Genomic DNA, 26,416 nt, shown 5'->3' on the forward strand with positions numbered 1-26,416 from the left:
TGCAAAACACAGAGACTTTAATCAAAACCAGGAGGTGGGAGGAGGTTGGGGGATGCTGCTGGGGACCCCGAGAGGCTCTGGGTGCTGCTACATGCGTGGCCCCACGGGGAGGGGAGCAGAGCCCTGAGAAGCAGCGATGGCAGAGGGAGGCAAAGAGCTGGTGGCAACATAACAGGGGCACAGCCTCAGTGGCTGGCAGGACTCAAACAAGAATTAGCTGCTTCAAGTCCAAAAACCCCCAGCAGGACAGATGTGCAGACTCAGGCAAGCAAGAGCCACAGAGCTCTACGTGAGCCTCCTCCCACCTCCTCTGCAGGTCCCAAGCCCAGGGACAGGGTCCCCTGGGAGCAGTGGCTGCAGCTGCAGGGGAAGGAAGCACCTCCCATCCTTTTTTTGGTGCTGTATTTCACTGTATGTTCTTGCTGTCCCTCCCCCTGCCTGGAGGTCAACATTCCCACCCATCCTTTTGCATGGAAGCCTCATTTCCATAAGGTGACCAGGGGAGATGTGTTCCCATCCTTGGGCTGCTTTGGGAAACCACAGCCTTTAGCTCAGTCCTTGCCAGCCAGATGCTGCACAGCCATTTAAAGCCTGCTGCCACTTGCCAAAAGCCATGCAGCAAGGTGAGGGGGCACAGGCAGAGATGCCCCAGGTCTCTACTCCAAGAACTGGCTGCTAAACTGCTCCTCTGGAGACAGACTCATGTCCCAGCAAACACACTGATCTCCAGGAGTGGATCTGTTTGGAAAGCCGAGGCAAAACACAAGCCCCATTTAGGAGTAAAACAAGAGTTAACCCCAGCCTTCCATCTTCATTTAAAATGCAAGTTTGTAAGAGTTGTTTCAGGCAGCTCAAGACATGCCTGCCTCTCACCCCTTGCCCAGGGCTGAGCCAGCAGCAGGCAGGACAGCAGCAGGACTAGAAAGCTCTGCGGGCATCTGCATTTCACTGCCTCTTAATTTAAGCTCTTCTCTTGCTCTCCCTCCTCTGAGCACCTGCAAGAACCTTTTACAAGAAGTAGCAAGTAGGTCTGGCAAAACTAACATTGTGGACAATAAGAAGTTGCCAAGCAGGCTCCCCCCAGCAGCAAAACAGTGCAGCAGCAAAGCTGAGCAGCCTGGTCTGTGGGACTGCCAGGGAAAGGAGCCCTGTCCCCCCCTCATCTGCCCTGGGACCCCCAAGAAGAAACATCCCCTCTCCAGTTGCAAACTTGTGGACAACATTGGTCAAGAGCTGTGGACATGACAGCTCACCTCAAACCCAGCAGCAGCCCCTCCTGCCCTCCCCGTGCTGCTGCTGGGGTGCTCCTGCCCATGGCTCCATTCCTCACCCACCTTCAACATGCTGCTGCTGGTGGCACTAGAAGTGGGATCCCTCTGCCCAGCACAGCAACAGCAGGAGGGAATGGCAAAGGGGAAGAGCTTTCTCCAGGTAGAACCCACTGTCCTGGGCTGTTTGTACTTTTGGTTTCCAGCACAAGCATATAAATGCATGTAAAGCTGCATGATTGGCCCCCTCATGCTGCCTCTGCTCTGGGGATGCCTCCCTAAGAGCTGGGGAACATGCTGCTTCGTGGGGAAATCCCTTTGCTATGAGGCTGTCACTACAATTTAAAACCACAGGCACCTTGTGTTACTGAGGCCAACCCAGCCCTGGGGCAGCAAAGCATGGAGGAGGAGACAGGGAGGGTAGAGGGCAGAGCAGCCCAAGTGTGTGTGAACAGGGGAGGGTTTGTGCCCGTTAAGAGGGAGCCTGAGCAGGCACCACTCAAGCAGTGGATTTGCATAGCTGTTCCCACAGAGCCAGGTCCCTCCAGGGACCTTGTCTCCAGCTCCAGAACCAGCTCAGACCCCAACATCCCACAGAGTTCCCAGCTTCACCCCAGAGAAGACGCGGGAGAGGGAAAGGCAGCCCCAGGGAAACGTGTGGAAAAGATGGAGGGAGGGGGCTTCTGTTACCTAGAAAAAAGGGAGAGATGGCACCCTGGGCTTCCAGCAAACTACAGACATTCCCTACAACTTCCTCTGCCCATTTCAGACCTCCCTGTGCAAGGAGAGCTGGCTGTCTGCACACTCGTGCAGGCTCACACCTCGCTCCTCGCAGTGGTTTCCCAAACCAAACAGCAACAGGAAACTTCAATGAAATTCAAAAGGGAAACTGCAGTTACCACTGCCCAGCACACACACATACACACACACACACACACACACACACACACACATGTGCCTTCCTCCTCTCCACACCCCCTTCCTCCCAGGAAAGGAAGCAGAGGGCCCTTGCTGCCAGGCAGCCCCTACTCAAACCCCTTCACACGCCCAGAGCCGTGCAGCTGCGTCGCTGGCGAGGCCTCCCCAGGAGGAGCCTCCCCAGGGCCCATCTCCTGTGCAAGGGCTTTGGATCTATGGTTGTCCATGAGGATGTGCAGGAGTGGATGGGCTGTGTGTCACAGGCGAGGAGCAGGGCGTGAGGAGGAGGAGGAGGAGGAGGAAGAGGTTGGCGCTGCGCCTCCGCTGCCACGACCCCTGCCGCAGGCTCCTTAGGACGTCACGGGCTGGATGGGGAGCAGGCTGCCAAACTTAAAGTGCTGGATCACAGGAAACTTCTCCAGGCACTGCAGGAGGAGAGATAAAGAGAGGTGACTTCAGGAGACACTTCCACCTTCCACAGGCAGCCAGAGCTACATCCTGCCTCTGGGTCAGGAGGCAGCGAGCGTGGGGCCGCTCGGCTCAGCTGCAGGCAGAGGGATCAGTCCCGTGTCTCCCCCCCAACCTTCCCCTCGGGCTCCTCAGGCCAGTCATGCTGCATAACCCCATCCCCTTCCCTTCAGCCAAAGCCCTTTGCTTGCTGAAATTCAGGCCTGGAGCATGAGCAGAAGAGGCATGTTTATGTCAGCAGCTTTCTCTCTCACTACCTCTCCTTGCTCAAGCCGATCTCTTTGAAGAGCTTCACCCTCCAAACCCTTTGAGAACTGCAGAACCTTCCCCTGGGGAAAGAGACTCTCCCTCCCCAGGACAGTGCCCACATTCTATGTTGGAGGCCCCATCTTGCAGCTGCACTGCCCAAGCTGCCTTCCAGATTCTCAGGTCTTTGATAGACAAGCAGCAGTGATTTTGCTGCCAACAACCCTGCACCCCTGAAACTCCCACCCCCCACTGCAGAGTAACCATAGAAGGAGTGCAGATCACAGATCAGCTACACACAGCCATGGTGAGGCAGCTCAGCTCCAAACTGCTTCTTCCAAGGAAGCCTTTTGTCCAGGCTGCCAGGGCACAGCCCCTTCTGCTCACCATCACACCAGGGCAGGAAGGTCAGTGACTGTGGTCAATAAGGATGTCAGTTTGCCAACCCTCACCTGGCAGAGCCACTCAGAGCTCTGGGTTTGGAGTCACTGCAGATTCTGACTGCCCAGAACTCAGAGAGCACAGAGCAGACTCCCCTCCAGACACACAGAGCTCAGCAGTACGTGCTTCCAGCTCAGCAGCTCTGTCTACACTAACATCTCCCACCTTAGCTGTGCTGAACAAGAGCCACAGACAACCTCACTGTGCTGCAGTGTGCAGTGGCCAGCTCCTGGATGCAGGCATGAGGGCAAGTTCTTCCCTCTCTAGACAGAACAATGTGAAGAGGAGAAAAGAAATCCAAGTGCCTTGTGTCCTGGGAGGAAAGCCTTTCCCCTGTACTCAGCTGAGGCGTGGGGCTGCTGCTGGGAGTCTACACACAACCAAAGCACAGCACTTACAAACTACAGGAGCCCACCTTGTCCTTTGGCATAAAGAGCATCTGCTCAGAGCCAGGGTGGAGGGGATGCTGCACTAGGCAGGCATCCAGCTCCCCACAAGCTTCAGACCCAGCAGCAGGAGGGTGTCAAGGCCACACTGGCTCCTGCCTGCAACCAGCAGCCTCTCTGGGGATAACAGAATCCCAGCATGGTGGGGGTTGGAAGGGTTCTGCAGAGCTGCTCCAGCCCCTGCTAAAGCAGGTTCCCCTGGCTCAGGGGGCACAGGAACGTGTCCCAGGTGGGGTTGGAAACCTCCCAAGAAGGAGCCTCCACACCCTCCCTGGGCAGCCTGGGCCAGGGCTCCCTCAGCTCAGCACCAAAGGAGTTTCTCCTTGTGTTCCAGTGGAACTGTGTTCCAGCTTCTGTCCATTACCCCTTGTGCTGTCACTGAGTGCTACAAAACAAAGCCTGGCCCCATCCTCTCAACACCCACCCTTTAGGTATTTATCAGCACTGGTAAGGTCCCCCTCAGCCTTCCCTTCTCCAGGCTGAACAGCTCAGCTCTATCCACTCTGGGGAGTAACAGCCATGTAGAAAACCACAAGCCTCCATGGTAAGGCACCAAGGAGAAATAAGTCCTGTGACCATCAGGGCTCTTTACCTTCAAAGCTTCCTCATGCTCAGAGCTGCTGCCATCTCCCAGCACAACCACTTAGACAAACCCTCAGAGGAAGCAGCGCTGGATAATGGTGACGTGAGGGAAGAGCAGAGAGAAATGAATCCTGGAGATGCTGACAGCTGGAAATGTCAGCCAGTCAGTTGGCTCCAAGGTGTCCCACAGAACAGCAGACTGGTTTGGATTCTGGATGAAGAGACTTCACCAGCAGTGGGAAGAATGGGTATCCATTCCACTTCACACATTGCCAGCCCAAGAAAAGACAAGCAGAGAAACTCTTCCTCCTCTAGCACAAATGTACTGCACTACTAGAGGTGCCAAGAGACAGGACTCTCCCTGCACCACTTGTGAGTGAAAGTGATGTAGCCAACAGGAGCTCAATGCAGGGGACAGGCTGATTTTCCTCTTGCCACCATCTCAATCACACTTAGGGGACAACCAAGGACTCACACATCCAGTCCAACCTTTAAAGATGGAACTGGGACCAGATGAGTTACAATGGAAAGTATTTCCTGAGTGACTGCAGCAGAGAAGGAAAGGTCAGGACACTCAAAGGCAGGTTTGGGTGAAAAACATCAAGGCTGCTGCTTTAACCACACTCTATTCTGTCAACTTCTTCACATGCCTTTGATGGAGAGGAGAAGAAAAGCCCTTGCACTGCCACACGAGCACATCCTCACCCCTCATATTTGTATCATAAATAGACACATTTGAGATCTCATGGACACACAGAGCTGCAAACACATTGCATTCAGTCTGCTGCCCAGCCCCAGCCCCTGCTGCAAACACCCTGGAGTGTGGGGATCCAGAGTGGAGCTGCCAGGCACATGAACACATCTGAGCTTTCTGGTGGCTGATTAAAGCCACCTCATTGAGGGGCCACAGAAGAGATAAAGCATCCTGAGTGCTTTTTAAATGAATCAGGACTGGGGGCTGCCCCACTCCTATCAAGTGAAAGTGGGTTGTGAGTAAGCATTTGGTTTCTCCTGGTCTGCTTCTAGCAAGTGACCCCTTTACCCTGCTGCTGCCTCCCCTCCAACCCTGCTCACAGCCAGTGCTGCCTGGCACCGAGCGCTTCTCAGCCACCCCAGTGTGAGTGAAGGAGCTGGAGCCTCCCATCCCAGTGTCTGATTTCACCTGATCTGATTGCAACAGGTGATCTGAGGGGCAGGGAGGGGGAAAAAAACAAAAGGAAATGTTGCTCTCAGCCAGTCAGACAAAAAGCAGCACCAGAACCAGAAACCTTCCTCTCCTTACTGTCACACGCTCAGAGCTCTGCCACAGAAGCCTCGAGTTGGACAAAGACCCATGTCTGTTGGCTCACTTAGCTTCTGCTCATGTTGGCTGACTGGAGAAAGGCTGCAATGGTGAAGGCTCCCCAGCTGGGTACAGCCAGTAGAAACTCACTCTGGGAGGCAGCAGCAAGATTTCAGCAGTGACTGTGGGTGCCTGAAACACCCAGTGGGATTCAGTTGCCAAGGGGCGAAGCCTCAGTGACTCCTGAACACTGTGGCATTCCCAGAAACACAGGCATCATGTGCTCAGGAAAAGTCCTTCAAGACCTACAAATGTTCTTTGAGGGAAAAGCTAAATTCGAAGTGCTTTGGTTGGCTCAATGTTTTCTACACCTCAGCCTCAATTCATGTAATCACTCTTCCTCACAGGCTTTTGCTTTCCCTCCTTGACACAGCTGCACCTCCAGATATTTCTAGAAACCCACCACAATGTCATCTGTTTGGAATAAAACACACCAAGGCCTCCAGAAAAGACCATGTCTTGGGTGCACCCAGAAGAGCCAAAGAACCTCCCAGTCTCTAGGGGATCCCCAAGCTGTGCTGTCCCCAGCAGAGCAGGGACATCTGCCAGCACATGGACACACACACTGCACCATGGGCACGTCCCTGCCAAGCTCCTACAGCCCCATCTATGTGGTGTATGAGGTGGGAGAAACCCTGTGGCACAGGACACGCGGCAGGAGCACCCAAACAGCAGGGGGCACAGGAGATGTCAGGGCAATCAGAGAATCATTTCAGTTGGAAAAGCCCTTGGAGCTGGTGCAGTCCCAGCCCTGCCCCCACCCTGCCCAGCCCAGCACTAACCCACAGCCCTCAGCTCCACGGCTCTGGGATCCCTCCGGGGCTGGGCACTCCCCCAGCTCCCTGGGCAGCCTGGCACAGGGGCTGACACCCCTCTCAGGCAAACAGCTCTGCCTCAGCTCTGATCCCAGCCTCCCCTGGGGCAACTTGAGCCCATTTCCCTTGCCCTATCATTCATTACTGGGGAGAAGAGACCAACCCCCACCTTGCTACAGCCTCCTGTCAGGGGGTTGTAAAGCGTGAAGTACCCACACAGTGAGTGGAGGAACTGACCCAAAGGAGAGGAAAGCCCAGGGCAGGGCTACTGAGGCACTAGCAGAACACACTCAGGTTTATAGGTTCACTTCTCACTTTAACCACACTCCCAGGGCTGGAGTCTTGCCTTCAAAACCCCTAATTCTCACACCAGAGCCTCCAACTCTGAGTTTCCAGCCCCCATGAGCAGTGGGAGTCCCAGAGGGGCAGCCCAGGGCCACCCCTCCGAGGAGCAGCAGCCAGGGGAGGGGGTGACCCGACCCCAGCCCTGCTCCTCCTCCTTGGGGGCCGGGAGGAGAGGAAAGCTGAGCTGGGGGCGGAAGGAGCCAGCGGGCCTGGGAGTGACACCTCACAGATTAGAGAGGTATGTGGCCTGGAACCTAAACACAGGATGTGCAGAGCAGAGGAAGGGCTGGGGGAGGGAGTGCAGCGAGCTCAGCACAGTTAACCCTTTGGTGCACTGTGCTGGGGCTCAGCACAGCTGCCCACTCAGCCTCTGCCACATATCCCCGTGACAGCAGCACCAATGACCTGAGCAGAGACCACAGGGTAGAGGATTAACTTGTCTGAGCACCACAGGGTGCACCAGGGAGCTGCCCCATCCCTGCTCCTCCAAGCTCCTCAGCAGAGTCAGCAGGTCCCATCCCTCCCCACTGCTGCCCATCAGCCCTTCCCTCCACAGACCCAGATGTGGCAGTTCCTGTCCTGCTTCCTCAGGCTCAGGGTGAGCTGAAGCAGGAAGGAGAGATAAGGGAGAGCCAAAACTGCCCAGTTCCCCAGGAAAGCCTGCTGGGGCAGTGCCAAGGTGTGGAGGGAGCTGGGGCCTCACCAGGCTGCATGGACAGGGCACAGTGAGGGGAGAGTGGTAGGAAACTTCCAGCCTGCTCTGGGGCTGCTGAGACATGGGATAATTTCAACTAAGTCTTCTCCAGCTGCTACAATAGCAGTGCAGGGACCAGAAGGACAAGGAAAGCAAAGACATTGGCCCTAATTTGGAGATGTGTAACTTGTGGCATGGGAAAAGCTGTGTCTGCAAGGAATGTTTTGGGGTTGGAATGGCTTCTAGGGAGCATCATGTGAACTGCCAAGGGCTCCCAAGCAACTGGCTGGGATGGGGCCCCCACAGTGAGGAGCAGCAGGAGAGCAGAGCTGACCCATGGCAGGGTGGGAGGGAGGGAGGAGGCGTGTGGCTGAGCAGCCCCCTGCCCACGGCGCTCACCTCTGCCTTGTACATGCGGATGAGGCCCTGGTTGACCTTGGACCAGGAGGGCACAGCACTGATGTTCCAGAGCTGGTTGGAGTGCTCAGCAAAGGGGCCAGTCTTCATCTGCAAGAGACCCAAGAGCAGGGCTGAGGGAGCGGGGCCAGCCAGGAAGCTCATGCACCAGCAGTGACTCACACTCACACTCTCTCCAAGCAAACATTCCCACCAAGCCCTGTGACCCACGCACCAGCCACCTCACTGCACCCTCCCTCCTTCCCTCCTGCTGTGGCCACATCACATGAAGCCTTGCCAATGCAGCTTCCCCCCCTCCTCCCCTTCCTCGATGAAATTAAGCCTTTTCCTGCCACGCTTTCCTCAGCAGACCTCCCCCTGCACACCTCCCTTTAATGGCTGCCTTATAAAAGCCCCACGTTAAGTCCCCGCTCTCCTCCCCAGCAGAGCTTGGCTAAAAGCTGTTCCTATTCTACCCAGAAACCTCCCAGTGCTGCACTGCTGGGCTTTCCAAGAAAATGACTCATTCCCCATTCACATCAACAACAAGCAGCAGCGAGGACGAGGACGGGGCCGCTGCCTCCCCTCCACAGAGGGCAGCGGCTCCCGTGTCCACAGCTGCCTCTGGCGGGGAAGGGCTCTGAGGGGAGGCAGGAGCAGAGGGGACATGCTCCAGTCCTGCTTCCCAAACAGGCTCCAGAGCTGTGAGTTGTTAGGTTGCAGCAGATGCTTTTGGTTTCTTTCATTCTTATTAACTTTTTCTCCTCATGTTTCTCCTCCCGGGGAGAGGGGGTTGGAGGAGAGAGGGCAGAGGGAAGCTGCAATCAGGGACAGTTGCATGTAGAGTCCCTGGGTAGTTGTCTTCTCCTTCTCCTTCATGAACAAAAACAGACCCTCAGGGAGTGAAAAAAAAAGAACTAGAATGGAGCCAGTGTGACTGAGAGAAGTTCCCATGACATCAGAAACCACAAGGCCGAAGCTCACGCTAGAAGGGAGCGTGGGGAGAGAGGAATCTCTTGGACTCGAGGCTCCAAGAACTAACCCCTTCCCTTCACACAGGCACAGGCCTGGAGTGAGGGTGGGAAGGGAACCTCCAAACCCACCTCTCTGCCAGTGAGGTCGATCAATCTGCTTTAGGAAAACGCTGCTGCCTTTCTGCAAGGTCTGTGGAGCACCAGGCTGCAGCAAAGACACACAGAGGGGAAGGGGGAAGCCCAAACCCCTCATTGCTTGGAGGACAATGTGTTTCAAACCCTCTGATCTCAGCCTTGGGGCAGCAGGGGAAGTGGGTCTGGAGTTTTGCTCACTGCCAGGAGAGTGCAGCCATGCCCCTGCTTCCCCTGGGTGCCAGGGGGGGTGAGGGACGAGCTGCTTGGCCCTTCCTGCAGCTCTCTGCTGTGTGCCCTTTCCTCGTGGGTACAAGGTGAAACGTGCAGGCACACAAAGCCTGGTGTTAGTGGGCAGGGGATTGGGCACCCGGGCTGAAAGCTGCCAGGAACTCAGTGATGGGTTCACTCTGAGCACTCCCCTGCTATGGGGGGAATTTGGCAGCCTGGGTTTTGATGCCAGACCTCCCTCCAGCATCACCAGCCTTCATAGGGGCAGGGGCATCAGCCAGCACCCCTGTGCTTTGCTTCTCCCCAGGGAGGGCACAGAGGAGGTGAGTGTGGCTGGCCAGCCCCACAGCCACACCTGGGGCTGTGCCAGCGCCTGGCTCAGCAGCCAAAGCAGCCTCCTCAGGGCTCGGCTACCGAGGAGGGAAACATAAAGGGGGGATGGGGTAAAACAACAACAACAAAAATCACCTCCTTCCAGCCACAAAGGGCAAAGAGGGAGAGCTGGGGGTGTGGGAGGGGGGAGCGGGAGGCAGCTCGCTCGCTGCAGTCCCGCAGTGACCCCAGGGGAGCAGAGTGAGTCAGAGCAGCCATATTGAGCAGGAAATTACTCACAGCCGCGGCGTTCCTGCCTCTCGCTTCCCAAGAGAATCGGCCTTTTGTAAATGGTTCCTCTGTCAGTGCTGGGGAGGGAGGGGGGGAGGGGGACGGCTGAGGCCGTGCTTTCCTGTCAGCTCCTTCCCTTCCAGCAGAAACCCGAGCCCTCCCTTCCCAAACCTCCCAATTTAGAAGCCAGATTGAAGCTGAAATTCCTGCTGCTCGCCCCAGGCCCTTGGAGGAGCATCTGGGGGATGGCACGGATCCTTCCCAACAGCCGGGGTGTACCCAGCACCCCTCTCCTGCACAAACACACCCAGCCCTGCCAGCCACAGCCCAGAGCACAACAGGCATCACAGAGATGCTCCCAAACCCTCCTCATCCTCACACCTACGGGTGCTACCCCATCCCCACGGCACACCTGGGCAGGCAAGGAGACAGCTCCAGTCCCAGATGGCTCCAGAAGCCTCACTCTGCTCAAGGACCAGCCCCATTCAGGCCCCAAACCAGCTCAGTTCAGGCCTCAAACCAGCCCCGTTCAGGTCCTAAACCAGCTCAATTCAGGTCCCAAACCAGCCCCATTCAGGTCCCAAACCAGCTCAGTTCAGGTCTCAAACCAGCTCAGTTCAGGTCCCAAACCAGCTCAGTTCAGGTCTCAAACCAGCTCAGTTCAGGTCCCAAACCAGTTCAGTTCAGGTCTCAAACCAGCTCAGTTCAGGTCCCAAACCAGCTCAGTTCAGGTCCCAAACCAGCCCCGTTCAGGTCCCAAACCAGCCCCGTTCAGGTCCCAAACCAGCTCAATTCAGGTCCCAAACCAGCCCCATTCAGGCCCCAGACCAGCCCCATTCAGGCCCCAGACCAGCCCCATTCAGGCCCCAGACCAGCCCCATTCAGGCCCCAAACCAGCCCCATTCAGGCCCCAAACCAGCCCCATTCAGGCCCCAAACCAGCCCCATTCAGGCCCCAGACCAGCCCCATTCAGGCCCCAAACCAGCCCCATTCAGGCCCCAGACCAGCTCAGGTAAAGCTCAGTGCTGTGCAGGGTGGATGCCTCAGTGGGTTCAGCCTGGATGGACATCACCTCACTGCTGCTTTCAGAGCCTGAGGTTTCAATCCACACGCAGCAAACACACCAGTGTGTGTATTCCTGTCCCTGAAACGTCACCCAAGGCTTGAGAAAAACATGTGCTCCAGAGAATATTCTCTCAGTTGAAACAAAACAACGTAGCTCAGCTGTCTCTTGCTGAAACCAACCTTGCTGTCACGCCGGTAAGACACGCCAGGCCCCGCTATGGGAACCGTTGTGGTGTTTGCTGTGTGCTTAAAACCTTTAAAGCAGAGCTGTTTCCAGCTGACAGGCTCAGAACAAAAACCATATCGTTCATTTATTACAATCTTTAGTCCCTTCTATCTTGTTGGGTTGGGTTTTTTCCCTGCTATTTTGTTTTGTTGGTGGTGTTTTGGAGAGGAAGCCCTGGGAGAGCACTCGAGGCTGCCTCAGCCCCCCCTGCTGGCAGCAGCAGCCTTCCCAGGCATCTGGGAGAGGAACAAAACACACCCTACATTTGAAAAAGCACCAAAAAAAACCCCTTTACAAAAGGAAGAAAAGGACAAAGTGCCCGTGTGAAGGTGGATTTGACACCACGCTGCATTTGCTGAGGCGGGTTGCTGCCATCCATCTCTCAGCAGCTCAGGCCAGGAGGGCTCTTTGCCAGCAGGTGGCACTGAGGGACTCAAACACTCGATTCCAGGATTCACCACCAAAAAAAGAGAAGTGAAATCACTTATTCTAAAAGCCTACTACCGAGCTTAACTTTCTGCAGGGTGACCTGAAGCAGGAGCACGGTGCTGTGTGCTTTAAACTTCACGTGTCATCTGTACACGGCAGAATCTGCCCCACTCGTGTCAAGAGATGGATTTGGTGTTCAGTTGTTGACAGGTCAGTGCACTGACTGGACATTACAGAGGCTCAAAGGAAAATCAATCTCAGAGCATCTTGGCTCCTGCTTTCTTGATCTCTTTCCTACCCATGACATGATTTATCTCTGCATTAAGGGTTAAACCCTGTGAGGTGCTAAGTATCAGCAAAGCCTGCTAGATCCAGCAGGATTTGACACAACACCTCCTGGGGTTTGGGCCAAAGGCTCCTATAAGAATTTCCTACATGGAAGGCTAAATTCATATTCTGTAACCTCCCTTCTCATCCAATCACTAAATTAGAGAAGAGAGGAGGGGGGAAAGTGAACAGAACAAAGGGGAAGGACCTGCTCTGTCCTTCAGAATTAATCCCATCAACTCTCTCTTGCCAGAGACAAGAAATCCCTCATCACAACAGGGAGGTGGCTCTTCCTGTCCAGACCCTGCAGCAACAGGGATGGCAGAAGCACAGCCACACAGTGCAGCTGGGGGCAGAAAGCCCTGAGCTCCCTCAGTGAGCAGTGCCTGTGGTTGGACACGAGCTGGGTATCACCAGTCCCTCACCTAAGAGCCCTGCAGTGCTTGAGTAGAAACAAGGTCCTCAAATAAGGCACATTTAACTCTTGTGGTAGAATCTGGAGAACAAGCTGCAGGGAGGGTTGGGAGCCTGCCCTAAGCAGTGGGGTGGGGGGGTGAGGGCCTGCCAGGCAGCACCTCATGGCTGCAGGGAAGGGAGGTTATCTTGGCAAGCCCAGGCATTTCACAGCTCTCTCTTCATCTTCACAGGGTGCTTGCAGGCACCAGTCTTCCTCATCCAAGTTCCCACTGCCTGATCCAAGTGATGATCCAAGGTTATTTGTTTGCTCTTGTCACAGCTCCCTTCCACTGTAATCCACAGCTCATCTGGCTTCATTATGCTTTCCTCTCAACATCCCTGTCTCAGCTCATTCAAGGAGAGCACCTCAGACATGCAACAATGCTTCATCCACACAGTTCCATGAGAGCAAACAAACAGCCAAAGGAGGAAGAGAAAACCACAGAGCCAGAGCCAAGTACCTAATGGCAAGAGAACTTCCCTGTGGGGCAAACCTTTCAGTCCTCACCTCTGTAATGAAGAGGATGCACTCCAGGAACATGAAGTCCTTATGGTTTTCATTTACCACCTTTTCATCAACAAAGTGTCGAGGCTCCAGATTTGGATGGTCTAAAAAGAGTAAGAGAAAACAGGAGATAAACCTGCAGGGCACCTCCTGTTCTGAGACCCAAGTTCAATCAGGTCTTGTCCTGCCCCTCTATCAGAAGAAACAGGATCCTCCCATCAGAGCTCTTTGGAAGTCAGCACAGAGCTGCTGCTCCCTTTCCTCTCTCACCTCCCAGTCCAGTGCCTCAACACTGAGAGCACCTGGTAAAGTCTCCAGGGCACAAAAAGTGTTTTCTAGCACCAAAACCAAGACTCTCTTTTTAACAAGTTTGTCATTGCAACAAAGCCAGATGCACTGTGCAAGGAAGCCTTCTACCTCCCACCCTAAGCAACTGACTTTATTGGGAAGGCTGAGGAACAAAAAGATCAAACCCCAAGCAAACCTTTCTGCTGTATCAGACATAAATATCTGAACTGAAAAGTCAGTCCCATCATCTTTGCAACCTAGACAGACAGGGCAGGGGGCAGGCTGGGACATGAGAAGATTTTTATTAGTACCTATCAGCTGGGAGCTGCCCCATATGAAAGGTAGAAACTGGAAGTCATCCAGGCCCCACACGCCCTGGCTGCCAGCAGGTTCCATCCTGTAGGTCTTCTGAAGTTTTCGCATCACTTCTAGGTACCTGAGACCAAAGAGAGAGGGAAGGGTTAAGACAAGACCTTCTTCTGTCTTCTTGGACTTCCATGAGAAGAACAACCCATCTGGGGAAGGACACAACTCCATCACTTGCAAGGAGGACCCCAGAGATACAGCACAGTTCACAGGATGAACAGTTCACAGTTCATAATCAGCTCCTTTGCCACAGAAAGCAGCCTGATGGTATGCACAGTGGCCTTTGAAAAAGGCACCTTCTAAAGACTGGTTTGGGGGGGGGTTATCACCAAATTCACTAAGAAATCAAGTGGCGGTTGATTTATCTGCATGCTCTTATGTTGGTGAGGATCTTTCCCCACCCTTCACTGTTATCTGAAAACACTGGCATTTTGCTTTCCTTGGACTTCCAGAAGAGCTCAGAAAGCTTTGCACTTCATGGCAACTGCCACTTGCACTCTTCAGGTAGAAACTCAAAGCTGAAGGAAATTGTTTCCATGACACCAACCAGTGATACAGCTGGGATTAGATCTCTGCACTCTAAACACCCATTCCACCAGTGTCATCACCACCAACTCTACACCCTGGGCTGGAAACACATCTAGAGGAGCAGAGGAGGCCCTGCCACATTCATACCTTCATTTCTTTTTAATGCCTGAAGAGATGTGAGATCCTCTGATCACCTATCCCTGTCTATCACAGGCACAGAGCTTCACTCACCTCTGCAGAGCTCAATAACTTGTGCTCAACTAAAACAACCTCCTAGAAAGACACTCAGCCTCTAACAGTAAAGGTGCCATTGTCTCTTCTGGATGTTGTTCTAACACTGCACAGTCCATTCAAAGTCCATCTGCCTCCTCATTTTGTCTTCAGTTTTGCCCTTCTGCCCTGTTTCACTAGCCCAGCAAGTCATCCAGCACTCATGTTCTTGAGTTACATCCACACCTTTGCAGAGGGCCCTTGATTTGTTCAGCTCACACCCCAGGAGGAGGCTCTTCTTACCCTAAAATAGGTGTGGATGAGTAGAAAAAAAAGGGCCACCATCATCCCAGCTTACAGGAGGAGTCTGGTGTATAGAACAGGCAGTGACACTTCACACATCTGAGAGAGCTGGAAGGGGAGATTGTCAGGGACCTGCCCCCAAAGAGCCCAGTGCTCCCAACCCTTCTCCTTCCACTGCCTCACCTGTTAAATACTTTAAAGACAATGGCCATCTGGTCATCCACTCTGAGCACACCGATTTTGCAGAGGCAGCAGAGAAATGCTGCAAATGCAGCTTCGTGCCCTAGAGATAAAAGACATGAAGAGGTGTGACACTGGTGTCCCTGGTCCCCAGGACAATCCTTCAGTGGGTAGGACAATGGCTCTTCAACAGCCACAGTCCTGACCCTAGTACCCCAACCCTTTTGTCTCTCACCATGCAGCACCCACCCAAAGCATCTCTTCTAGACATTCATGAGGTGATTATTAACTTTGAGAAGAAGTTATTGAGGAAAAAACCAGCTCCCAACACTGGTCCTGCTGGGAGCAAGGCAGGGTCTTTCCCAGGAGCCTGGCACAGTAGGGAAGGTGAAGCACTGCAGAGTCCTCTGCTCAGGGGATGTGAGAGAACCTCACATCTGCCAGTAAACAGATTTCCTCCTGCTTCAACCATGTCTCTGTGTCAGAAGGATGTGGATCCATGATGCTGCCAGGAACAGCTTGTCCCAAAAGGTACTGGGATCTCAGGCTGAGCCTCAGCAGCTTGGTCCTCCAGCTAACAGCAAGGAAAAAGAGACAAGCAGCAAACCCAGAAATGTCTTTTAGTGGAAGGGACCACCAAGGAAGGGAGAGGAACAAGCTCAGCAGCTCCACACTGTGAAGCAGTGCAGCTCCCAGTGTAGCAACTCAGTGCAGCTATGGCCTCACTGCAGTGAGCTAGGACATGGGCCTCTGGCTTGGGACACAGGAGGGCAGGAAAGGCTGAATTTCCTTCCCGGAGCTTACAAAACCCCAGACAGTGTGTCCCTTCCCAAAGACAACATCTCCCCCTGGTGCCAGTGAGCCGCAGCTCTCCTCACAAACACTACACAGCTTCCAGCTCTTCATCCTTTTACTGACATCCTCCTCTTCCTCTCCCTGGCCAGGTCCAAAGCTGTGTTTCCTTACACCCGCAGCGTCCTACTCTTCCTGCCTTTGGTGAGGACACATGGGTCCTCCAGACAGAGAAGCAGAGCCCATAGACAGTCCTGGATGTAGGTCTGAGGGCAGTATAGTTACTCCAACCACCAATTCAGCATCTTCTTAGGTGCAAAATGCTTCTACCTTCAGATTTCCACATGCCCCTGTAAGCAGCAATGTCACTTCTAGGGAGCACCACACCGCAGGACACCTCCCACTGAACACAAACTTGGTTTCCACTCTAGTTCCAATTCAAGCAATTCTATTTTCTTCCTCTAAACTGCCTATTGCTGATCAGCAGGTGCAGGGCTGCTGTAGGAGCTAAAGCAGCTCCTATAGCTCATCCCACAACAGCTTGCACAGCTTGGTTCACACTTCCTCAGATGAGGTGTGAGAAGGACATCACAGTCCCAACTCCTTCAGTCATAGCCCACATGGGACACAGGGGTCAGGAGGCCCTAGAAGGAAGGTGTTTGTTTCAAGCTCACACTAAAAACAGTGACAATGAGGTACCAGGCTCCAAAGGGTCACTGCCTGAGGGAGTGCAGCCTCAGCCACCTGCATGCCCAGGTACCTGTGCCATAGTCAATGCGGGTGGAGTTGCCCACGGATTCCTTCAGGTACACGGCCACCTCTGGTGCAGCAGCAGCCAGGTGCTTGGGAATCACTGTGGCCACCAACTTTTCTGCCTCCTGGAAGACATAAAGGAGTCCATGGAGTGAGTGGAGATGTCACAGTCCCTAGGAACAAGCCACCCTCTGCTCAGGCACTGCTGTGGAGTGGGAGCTGAGGTCTGTGCCACCTCCAGAGCTCCAGGTACACAGCACGTGCTCCGAGCTGAAGGACGCTGAGCAGTTTCACAACCTTCCTCTGATTTAATGTGTCATTTATCAGCTTGGAGACAGCTAATAGCAGCTATCAGCTAGTTCCTTGGGCTTGGAGTGCTCTTGTGGCTCATCCAGGACTTGGCAGACCCAGGCAAGAACATTTATATGGACCATATGCTCTCACAAGAGGAGAAGGCAGAACCAGCTCAGGGGTAAGTGATGCATGTCAAGAGGTGGATCATTCACAGCTTGTCTGAACAATTCCTCTGGAGGCTACTTGGCTGCCACACAATGATGGAGCCCTTCTGTAGGAGCTGCAGGTACCATTGCACATGAAGGACAGGCTCACCTGGTCCAGTTTGGAGTACCAGGTCCTGAAGGCTTTGTTCCCAAAGCGAGAAGGTTGATCCACTGGTGGGGTCTCATCGATCCATCTGTCAAGGGTGTTCAGAAGAGCCACCAGTTTTTCAATAGGCTGCAGAGACAAAGAAGGTGAGGGGTCACAGTGACATAAACCACAGCAGTATCTCAGGCTCTGACACCTCTGCTCTGGATTAGAGTTGTTAAAGCCCACATTGTCCTTCTTTAGGTTGGCAAGAGAAAATGGGTTGTGCCAACTCATCCCAAAATGCAGAGGGGCCAGGAAAACAGCCCTTCCCCTCAGATCAGTCCAGCACAAAGCCCAGCCTGAGACAGGCTCCTCAGTCACTCACAGAGTCTTTCATGAGCTCTAACAGCACTATGCTCTAACATCTCTGAGAGCAAGCTCCTAGCAGACAGCACTGAAAGGCAGGGAAGTGCTACACAGTTCAGGGATCTCCAACACAAAACTCATGCTCTGCATCTTCAGGGTCCTGCATTCCCCCTGGGATATAGCACAGCACTTGCTGTATATCCTCACCAGTGGCTGAGGCTGTGATCCACGCACCCTTCTCAAGGCACCTACTATTTGTCCTGAGGTGTCTCTCAGGAGGCAGGATTAACAGCAATGGGCCTAATCACAAGTCAGTCTTCTCAGCATGATTCCTCTTGCTTCAAACTCAAACTAGCCAGACTGCCACTGCAGCTGCAACCCAGGGATACCCAGTGCACGTGGCAAAATACAATCTACCCAGGTTGTACCTACCCAGGGAAAGGGGTAACCTGGTTTGGTCACCAGTAATCTCATCAAAGCAAGTATGAGAAGCTCTTGGCTCTCAGAGAAGCGTTCTCAATGCAAACAGAGAGCTGACGGAAAGACAAATGCAACAGTAAGACAACAGAGGCATCTTCCTTACACCCAGTGCTGGAGGGAGAAAGTGAATAACCTGTGTAGGATGCATGAGAGGCACTGGAGGAGGCACTGCTGTGTTCATGAAGGAAGAGAGGTGCAACAGGATGTCTCACGCTGTACTGGTGTGACAAGGGCTGCCCAGTGCACACAGTCTCTTCCACAGCTGTGGAACCAAGAGGCACCACCCATAAGCAGCACTTGAAGCAGCTCCAAACAGTTTTGGGAGGCTCTGCTGACAACTGGTCAAGCTGACAGAGGCTCTGGGATTCTCCTCACCCAACTCCAAGCAGCTGGAGAGCCGTGAGCCGCCGCAGCAGCTGGCCAGGCCCCAGGCAATGGAGGCTCCTCTGTCTCCAGAGGGGCTTCCTCCTTCAAGGGGACAAAGAGGACAGCAGAAACAGCGGCAGCTTTGACTTTGCTGCAGGCATGAGCCGTGTGAAGGCAGCTGGTCTCCTGGGCTGTGGTTCAGTTCTTCCCGCTGCTCACCGGGAGGACGAGGAAACAGCCGAGCCCAGCAAGTTTGCAGCCCTTGAAGTACCACTCCAAGGAGGTGGGTGGAGAGACAGGCAGAGCAGAGCTGTGCTGCTGCTGAAGCAGGAGGGAGGGGCTCAGGGCAGATGTGGCCTCCCACAGACAGCAGCTCCCGAGGTGCCATCCCCAGGACGCAGTGGGATCAGCCTGGGAGAAGCAGGATCAGGCATGGGAGAGATCCACCCACCCCACAGCAGCCTGACAACTTGGCCACTGAGCCAGGCTAGAGGCTGGGCTAGAGGACAAGAGATGGGCACACCAGGAACACGAGAGACCAAAGGGACACAGTGCCCCAGATTCACATGGTCACTGTCAGCGTGACCTGCTCTGCTTCAGCTCCCCACTGCACCAGGCCAGCTTTGGGCTCAGCACCCCTCCTTCCTCACTGTTGCGTCCCCCCTCCAATTAAGCAACAGCATCCCCAGCACTGAGTTGCATTAAATAATTCAATGGTGCTGGTGATTTATCCACAGGCACCAGCAGCTCATTTACCAGTAGCCACCGTGTTTCAAACCCCTCTCAGGGAGCCCCCAGTGCTGAACGGCTGGCGAGGACCAGCCCCTTCCCCCCTCCTCCCTCCCCAGATCTGCCCCCAGGCCTTGGGGAGCTCCAGGAGTCCACCCTTCCCTTCCTCTCTCGCTTGCTTTACAGGGATTAAAAAGCCCAGCTCCACTGAACACAGGAGAGCAGGGCCCAGCTGCTGCCTCAGCCATGCCCATAAATAATTAAAGAGATGCAGCTCGTTTTGGGCCCAAGGCCCTTTGCAAAGGGGTTACTAAAAGCAGCAGATTCCCATTGTCCAGCAGAGGAAACTTGTGCATCCAGAGCTGACTCCAGAGGGGGGGAAAGAAGGAAGGGAAGAGCAGGGCTTACAGGAACACAACCATCAGCACCACTGCAGCCTTGTTTTGCCTGGCTGGGTTTTTAAGCTCTATTTTTGCTTTACCTTTCCAATGATCAAAGCAAGGGCAGCTTCCCTCCCCCTCCACTCTCCTTGCTCTTCTCGTTGTGCTGATGTTGCATCCCCTTGACCCTGAGTCTGCCACCAGTCCCAAATGCAAACCACAGAGCCTCCTGCAGAGCAGAGACATGTCAGCATCTCTCAAGAGAGGGGCCAAGCAGAGGGAGGTGCTGAGAAGGCAGCCAAAGCTGTCTGTGAGGACCCAGCCTGCCCCGTGGGCTCCTCAGGCCCTGTCAGAGTGGGGAGCTGCTAAAATCGAGCCATTTGCTGCTTTCCCTCACTTCCCTCCTGGAACCAGAGCAAGCTACAAGGCCAGCCAGTTTCCCCCAGTGCAGCTGGGCTGTTGGAAGGGAAGGTCTGGCTTCTGGAATGGCCAAAATTAACCTCCTCCTTGCTGCACTGCTCCTCTGATCAAAGGCACAAGCTTTGCAAAACAGCTCGAGGCTGCAGCCCCGGCAGTCTGCTGCAGGCATCCCCTGTGAAAAGCACCTCCCTCCAGGAGGAGAAGGCAGGTCACAGCCTATCAGTCATCCAGCCTAGTGCCAGACAGAGCGGCTACACCAGAGTCCTAAACAACAGCTCAGCTATCACTGCTTGTCAGACGCCTCCAGCAAAACCCCAGACAGCTCCATGTAATTTTTCAGTTAAGAGCAGAGCAAGCTCAGCAAGTCTCAGAAGGGGCTCAGCCCCCAAAGGATCCAGCTCTCGCTCCATCAGACGGTTTGGTATCGACACAAGTTACTCTGGAAACCATTAAGCTGCCTCTTTCAAAGCAGCAAAGCAGAGCAGACCGTGTATTTATTGGTGGAGGGGTTTTTCCATGGTAAAGTAACAGCAGTAAGTCGGGGAGAGGGGAGAGGGGAGAGGGGTTCAGCAGAAAGGATTCCAGGAGATCATTTGCCAAAGGCAGGCATCCCCAGCATTTGATCAGGGGCGAAGATGGGACAGCACAAAAGCACATCAGCAGCAGGTACAAGAGAAGAAAGCAGAGCAGAGATGCAAGCAGAGGCCACAAGGGGCTGAGCCTTTAAAAGCACAGATAAGCAGTTTGATCTACAAACGAACCCGAGTGAACAGGCAACCTCATCAACAAGGCAGCCCTGGGGATGCTCCACCTGAGCCTCCACTCACAGGTTTCTGCTCTCCTCAGCACGAGAGGAGGGAGCCACATTCCCTGCCACCTCCCAAGCACTAGGGATCATGTCTTGTTTGTCACCTGGACTGGGGCTGTGGGTGGAAAACATCCACTCCAAGAGGGATCTGCTGCACAGATGCAGTCCTAATTCAGCTTCTCCTAGAGAGCTGTCAGCTCAAAGGGGTTGGTGGAAGAGGGAGGGTTTTTCTTCCCCTCCCTCTTTGTTTTGCTCATTTTTAATGCTTTGTTTCCCTAGAACTGCTCTGTGAATGGTTGGGAACAGTGAGGTGGTGACAAAGACAAAACTCAAAGGTGAAATGCAAACAGCATTAAGAAAGAACAGCATCTGACAGCAGCTCCTGCTGAATCCCAGGAACAAAAGGTGGACACAAAGCCTGCTGGGGAGAGACTCATTATCCCTGATCCCCCCCCAGGAACTACAAGCAAGTTTCTCATTCACATACTGGTTTCTAGAAGGGAAAGTTCAACTTGGCATGTCTGCTTCAAACATAAATGACTAGGTTAAAGATCATGGTAGGCTGCTGCCTTCCCACACCACAATGAAGCTACAAACACACAGGGCTCAGTCTGCTTCCCATTCTGGCTCAATGTTTTTAGACTACTCCCAGTATTTTCACCCAGGGAGTGCTGAGGGTGCCTGCCCTTCTCCTCTGGCTCTACACCATCTCACTGTGCTCTGAGGTGGTGGTCAGGCATTAAAACCAGCCATGGAGCAGCCAGAACCAGCTGACAGTCATATTAATGCAAGGGGAAATAGGTCCTCTCTGCTTAATACCTCAGAAGGGGTGATCCTACCCCACAGGCTAAACCTACCTCCCCAGCTCTGCCCTCCTGCACCCTCTGCAGCCTCCCACAGCCCTCAGCACAGCCCTTGGGGAGGCAGGTTCACTGAGTGACACTCCTTGAGCTCACACACTGTCAAATCACACCTCAGACATTGCAGCCACAGTATGGCCAGAGGAGATCAGTGCTATTAACAGAGTCTGAGCAACAAGGAAGCCCAGGGACAGGGAGAGGAATGACTTGCCCAAGGCCCCACAGAAAGGCAGTGGGAGAGCAGGAATGGCACAGGCACTTCAGCCATTTGCCTGTAATCAGGAGGAAGCATCACATCTTCAACACACCTGCATCCTCCTTTTCACCACCAGCTTCTGTCCACTTGTAACTTGCTTGTTTTCCCAGCCAGCAAGCACAAACAGAGCCTCTGCATGCTGAGGGGAGGCCTGCAGGCTGCTGTTTGCATCCCCAAGCATAACCCAACTGCATTTATCCTCACAGATAAGCTCCAACCCTCTCCTCACTTAGGAAATATTCACTGCAGAGCCAAAGGAAGAAAAGAAAGAGAAACATGAGGATCCAAACATTTCTCCTACCTCTGAAACTTTGTAGTCACAGGTCAGCTTCTTGCCCCTGACACCTTCATTCAGAGTGAGGATGAAGCCCATGTAATCTGCATATGCCTGCAAAGACACCCAAGAGAATGCAGTGTTAGTGAGAACCCACAGCAGGGGAGCACACCAAGGGAACCCTTCCCAACACAGAATGCTGCTTTCCTGGAGACCCCCAGGGTGCAGAGCTTGCTGAGAGGCTCCTGCTCTTTTTGGCAGGCCTCAGAGGGAGATGGTGATTGCCTTAAGAACTCTGCAGTGCTGTAAAAATTACTGAGAGGAGAATCCTAAAAGCACTCACACTGCCCCCAAAACCCTTCCCCTTGTCTCCTGTCAGGTCAAAGTCAAACTGCTGGGCTCTGCAGAGTCTCAGCTGTGCCCAGACAGCCTGCTCTGCACTGCTTCTCCCAGACATGTGTTGTTATCTCCCCTTTCCTCCTCTTCTCCCATGCTCTTGCATGATGGAGAAGTGGGAGACAGCCTGTGCTCCTCACTGCTCTTCTCTTTAAATTTGCTGCTTTTGAAGCATCACACCCAGTGCAGCTCCACAGCTCCATGTCATTGCAAACACCAGATGAGTGAGCATGCTGCCACCTCCCCTTCCTTGGGCCTGACTTGCACAGAAATCCTCACCAAGAGCAAGTGCTTAAACCCAGGAGACTTTACAAAGGAGGCTGCACTCAGAGGCTTCCTTGAGACCTGGCTATAACTCAAGCTTCTCCTAAGACACCCATGACAGATCAGTCATCATGCTCCTGCTCCTAAGAGGTGTGACAAGTCTGGGCTTACACAACAATCCCTCAAAGGCAGAGAGGGAGGAACCTGCCTGTTCCACCAGCTCCACACACACTGTAAACAAGAATTATCCAGGAAATTGAAGGCCTCAGCTCTAGAGCTCTTTCTAGTACCAGAAAGGTAGGAAGGCCACAGGAACCAATCCAACCTGATGCTATTAGAGGGCCAGGCAGCAGGACCATGTGCCACCAGGGTTCAAATAGCACTGTGTAAATCCAGTTTTGATAAAATGTGCAGGCTGGGTAGGATGAAATAGTTGCCAGCTTCTCATCTACCTTGTTGGGAAGAAGCAGTAATAGTTTGCAAGCATCTCTGGTCTCCCTCAGCCTCTGTGCTCTCCCTGGCTCACACCTTTGTGGGAGCATTTGGCTGCCAGACTCCACACCTCATTGCCAAAACAAACAGGCTGTGACTCTTCTGCTTTAAAGCACAAATCAGTTAATTTCCCATTACTTGTCCAAACCTGCTTTACCTCCTGGCTGTTCCCAGACCAGACCTGGCTGCCACTGAAGCCTAATAAGCACTTACCAGATTTCCCTGAGCCCAGAGCCATACCTGAGAGCGCTTCCACTTGGCCATGTCAGAAACCATGTTTATCTCCTTTTTGGGGATCATGAAGCTCTGCTGGAGGGGAGGAACCACCTCCTCAGAGGTGCCTGGCAGATGCAAAAAGAAGAGGTAAAATGCAGGCAGTGGAGAAGAAGGGATTATCTCTCTTTCTTAGAAACCAACATTCATTTCTCAGGAGACAGCCCATTATCTCACCAAGTCCTCCTCACCAAACAATATCCTCTCCATTTCCACACAATATACTCCTAAGGACACTGCAAGGCTTCAAAATGTGACATGAAGTTTGTTTTCATCACTAAAGATATGTTTCCCTTCCAGACAGACAGGCTGGTGCAGGAGATAACAAAGACAACATCAAGCTAGTTTATTTCTGTCTAGCAAAGACAAGCCTCAGGTCATGCTGAGGCACTGAGCTCTCCCAACAGACCACCTGTGCCTTGGGTTTAAAGTGTTCAACCTGCACTGTATTCCTCTAAAAAAGAGGACAACCGCTGCAAAGCCAAAGCTGGAGCAATTCAATAGATGGCAGTCCAGAGCCACAGCCCCATGGCCAGGGAGGGCAGGAGCTTGGAGGATCCTGGGACACAGCTTCCTCCAGTTGGAGGCTATAAAGACCATTTCATTTTAAAGCTCTCTCAAAGCCCAGGAGGCAATAATTAATGCAAATGCAAGTTGTTAAAGCACTGTTAAAGCATTAGAGGGGCTCACTGCCTTGGCATCCCAGCCAGGGACCCAACCCTGCTCCCCAGAGCTCTGCTCTCAGCCAGCAGTGGGACACTGCAGAGCCAGAAATGCTCCAGGAGCTCAGAGGCTATTTGCATTATGCTCCTGTAAGTGCAATGTTGAATGGCAAGAGGCAGTGCAGCAGACCACAGGCAAGGAACCAGGTGCTAATGTGCATTTATGAATTCTGTTAGTCACCCAGTTCATCTTTCCATTCTAGAAAATCTAAAGGCATTCATTACTTCATTCATTCTGCACCAGGCACCCAGCAACACTCCAGCAACTGCTCTCCACATCACAGTGAGTTCAGGCACAAGCTCCCTAAAACCTACACCACCAAACTCACAACTCCTTAAAGCATCCCTAGCTGTATTTACACAGAAAACACTACCCAGAAGCAGCAGCAGCCTTTTCTGCAACAGAGCTCTGGTGTCTAGCAGACAGATCAGGGAAAAAGGAATCCAAAGTCCAGGAACCACACAGAGGTATCACACAGAAAGTCATTTAACTTCTCTGTCTTTCAGGCTGCCCAACTACAGAAGCAATGGAGGGTCTTTGCCTGCTGAGCTAAGAGCTTTTGGTTCATTCCTGCCCATAAGTTAGAGTAAAACTTCCAGGTACAAGCAGAAGAGGAACAACACGTGAGCAATTCAAACGAAAGGCAAGAATGACATTCTGAAAGTTCAGCACGTGACTCACACCGACTAGCAGCAGAGTGACAGAGCTCTTAAACTAAAAGAGCTTATCACACAAAAGAAATTAACAACTCCAGAGCAGCTGTGTGAAAAGGTAAACACTGACATGTCCCTTAACACAGACTACACATACAGACCAGAGATGCAGCCACGACAGTCTCCTGAGCCAGGGGAGATCCCAGTTGTAGCCCAGCCTCTGTCTCATTACAGAACTTGTTTCACCTCTTTGCATTTGTTTCTCAAGCATCACTTCTTCCCACACACACTCTGTGCATCTCCTCCTGGGGAGGAGACCACAAACACTCAAGGAAGGAAACACAGAGAGAGCTGCAGGGGTTACAATGGTATCACATGAATATACAGGCAAAAGTCCAGAACAGGGGATGTGATGGAGACCAGAGCAGAATGAGTTAGTCCTATGATGAGAGGCAACTTGGAAAGCAACTAAAACAGACTGTTTCAGTCTCACTGTCGTGGTGTGGGGAGGGGGAATTGCATTGCTTTTTCCTGTAGGTGACACGTTTTTCTGTAGCGCCCAGTGACAGGACAAGGGGTAACGGGCACAGGCTGCAACACAAACAGTTCCACTGGAACACAAGCAGCAACTCCTTTGGTGCTGAGGTGAGGGAGCCCTGGCCCAGGCTGCCCAGGGAGGGTGTGGAGACTCCTTCTTGGGAGGTTTCCAAACCCACCTGGACACGTTCCTGTGCCCCCTGAGCGAGGGGAACCTGCTTTAGCAGGGGCTGGGCTGGAGGAGCTCTGCAGGGCCCTTCCAACCCCCACCATTCCATGACTCTATGACTCAAACACAGCCATAAGACAGACCTTCCTTATCAGCCAACAACATCCACGGCAGCGATGGAGAACGGAGAGGCAGCAAACGGGCCAGAGATGAGCAGGAGCCCCAACAGCAGCTGCTCCTGCAGCCAAAATCCCGACCGCGTTCCCCGGGGCCACGCGGGCCAGACCCACACCCCCTGACAGGGGTCTGCTCCCGCCGCATCCCGGGTGCGGGGCCTCAGGGAGCACCAGCGCAGCTCCGGCCGTTCCGGGGGCCTCAGGCCCCGTCCCGGTAGCTGCGGGTGCCGCAGGCCTCGGCCCGCAGCGGGGACAGGGCTGCCCGCCTCGCCCGGCCAAGGGTCAGCACGGCCCCAGCAAAGCCCGTTCCCGCCTGCCCCCGGCCCCGGCGCTCGCGTCTGTCGGCCGCTCGCAGCCTGCGGCCCGGCGCCCCCGGCCGAGGAGCCCCTTGCGGCGTGAGGCGCAGCGCACCCCCCGAGGCCCGGCACCCCCACCCCGGAGACACCTCTCGAGGGCCCCGAGCGCAGGGCCCCGGCGAGGCGGCCCCGCAGCCGCCGCCCCTCACCTGCCCGCCGCTCGCTCTCTGCCATCTTCCCGGAGCCCGGCCAGCGCCGCCGCCACCCCTCACCCCTGACCTCCGGACACGCCGAAGCCGCTGCCGGCCATCTTTGAGCAGGGCATGCCGCCCGACTCTGGCCCCTCCCGGCCACCGTCGCGGCCTCCGCCGCCATGTCTGTGTGGGGCACGGCCGCCTTTGCCCACACAGGGACGCGGGGCGGCCGTGTTCGTGTGGGGCGCCACGGTGCGAGCGGAGGAGGGAGCAGGCGCGCCTCGGTGGAGTCTCCTCGCCGACCGCAGGGGAAGGCAGCCGATAGAGGAGCTGTATCCCCGCTCTGACGCCGGCCGCGGCCTTCCCTCCCCGTACAGCCGCACTCTG

The 26,416-nt window shown here is 54.1% G+C and overlaps 1 protein-coding gene across 1 annotated transcript; it reads right to left on the minus strand.

The window, feature by feature from the left end:
* Positions 1-26,415, minus strand: PTPA (protein phosphatase 2 phosphatase activator). The gene is made up of 10 exons (XM_062011839.1): positions 26,045-26,415; positions 23,249-23,349; positions 21,884-21,970; positions 16,939-17,064; positions 16,337-16,454; positions 14,788-14,887; positions 13,509-13,633; positions 12,913-13,013; positions 7,965-8,072; positions 1-2,611 (listed from the first exon to the last, which is right to left on the minus strand). Exons 1-10 carry the CDS (start codon positions 26,208-26,210, stop codon positions 2,537-2,539), a joined length of 1,107 nt encoding a protein of 368 aa, XP_061867823.1. The 5' UTR covers positions 26,211-26,415; the 3' UTR covers positions 1-2,536.
* Position 26,416: the final 1 nt, after the last annotated feature.

The sequence above is a fragment of the Colius striatus genome, chromosome 19 (genome assembly GCF_028858725.1).
Source record: "Colius striatus isolate bColStr4 chromosome 19, bColStr4.1.hap1, whole genome shotgun sequence".
Lineage (NCBI taxonomy): Eukaryota > Metazoa > Chordata > Aves > Coliiformes > Coliidae > Colius > Colius striatus.

Coding starts and splice junctions, on each gene's coding strand:
- PTPA (XM_062011839.1), bottom strand. CDS start 26,210: ATGGCGGCGGAGGCCGCGACGGTGGCCGGGAGGGGCCAGAGTCGGGCG. Junction 23,350..26,044: donor AGAGAGCGAGCGGCGGGCAG/GTGAGGGGCGGC, acceptor TGCATCTGCCAG/GCACCTCTGAGGAGGTGGTT. Junction 2,612..7,964: donor TCCGCATGTACAAGGCAGAG/GTGAGCGCCGTG, acceptor CTCCTCCTGCAG/TGCCTGGAGAAGTTTCCTGT.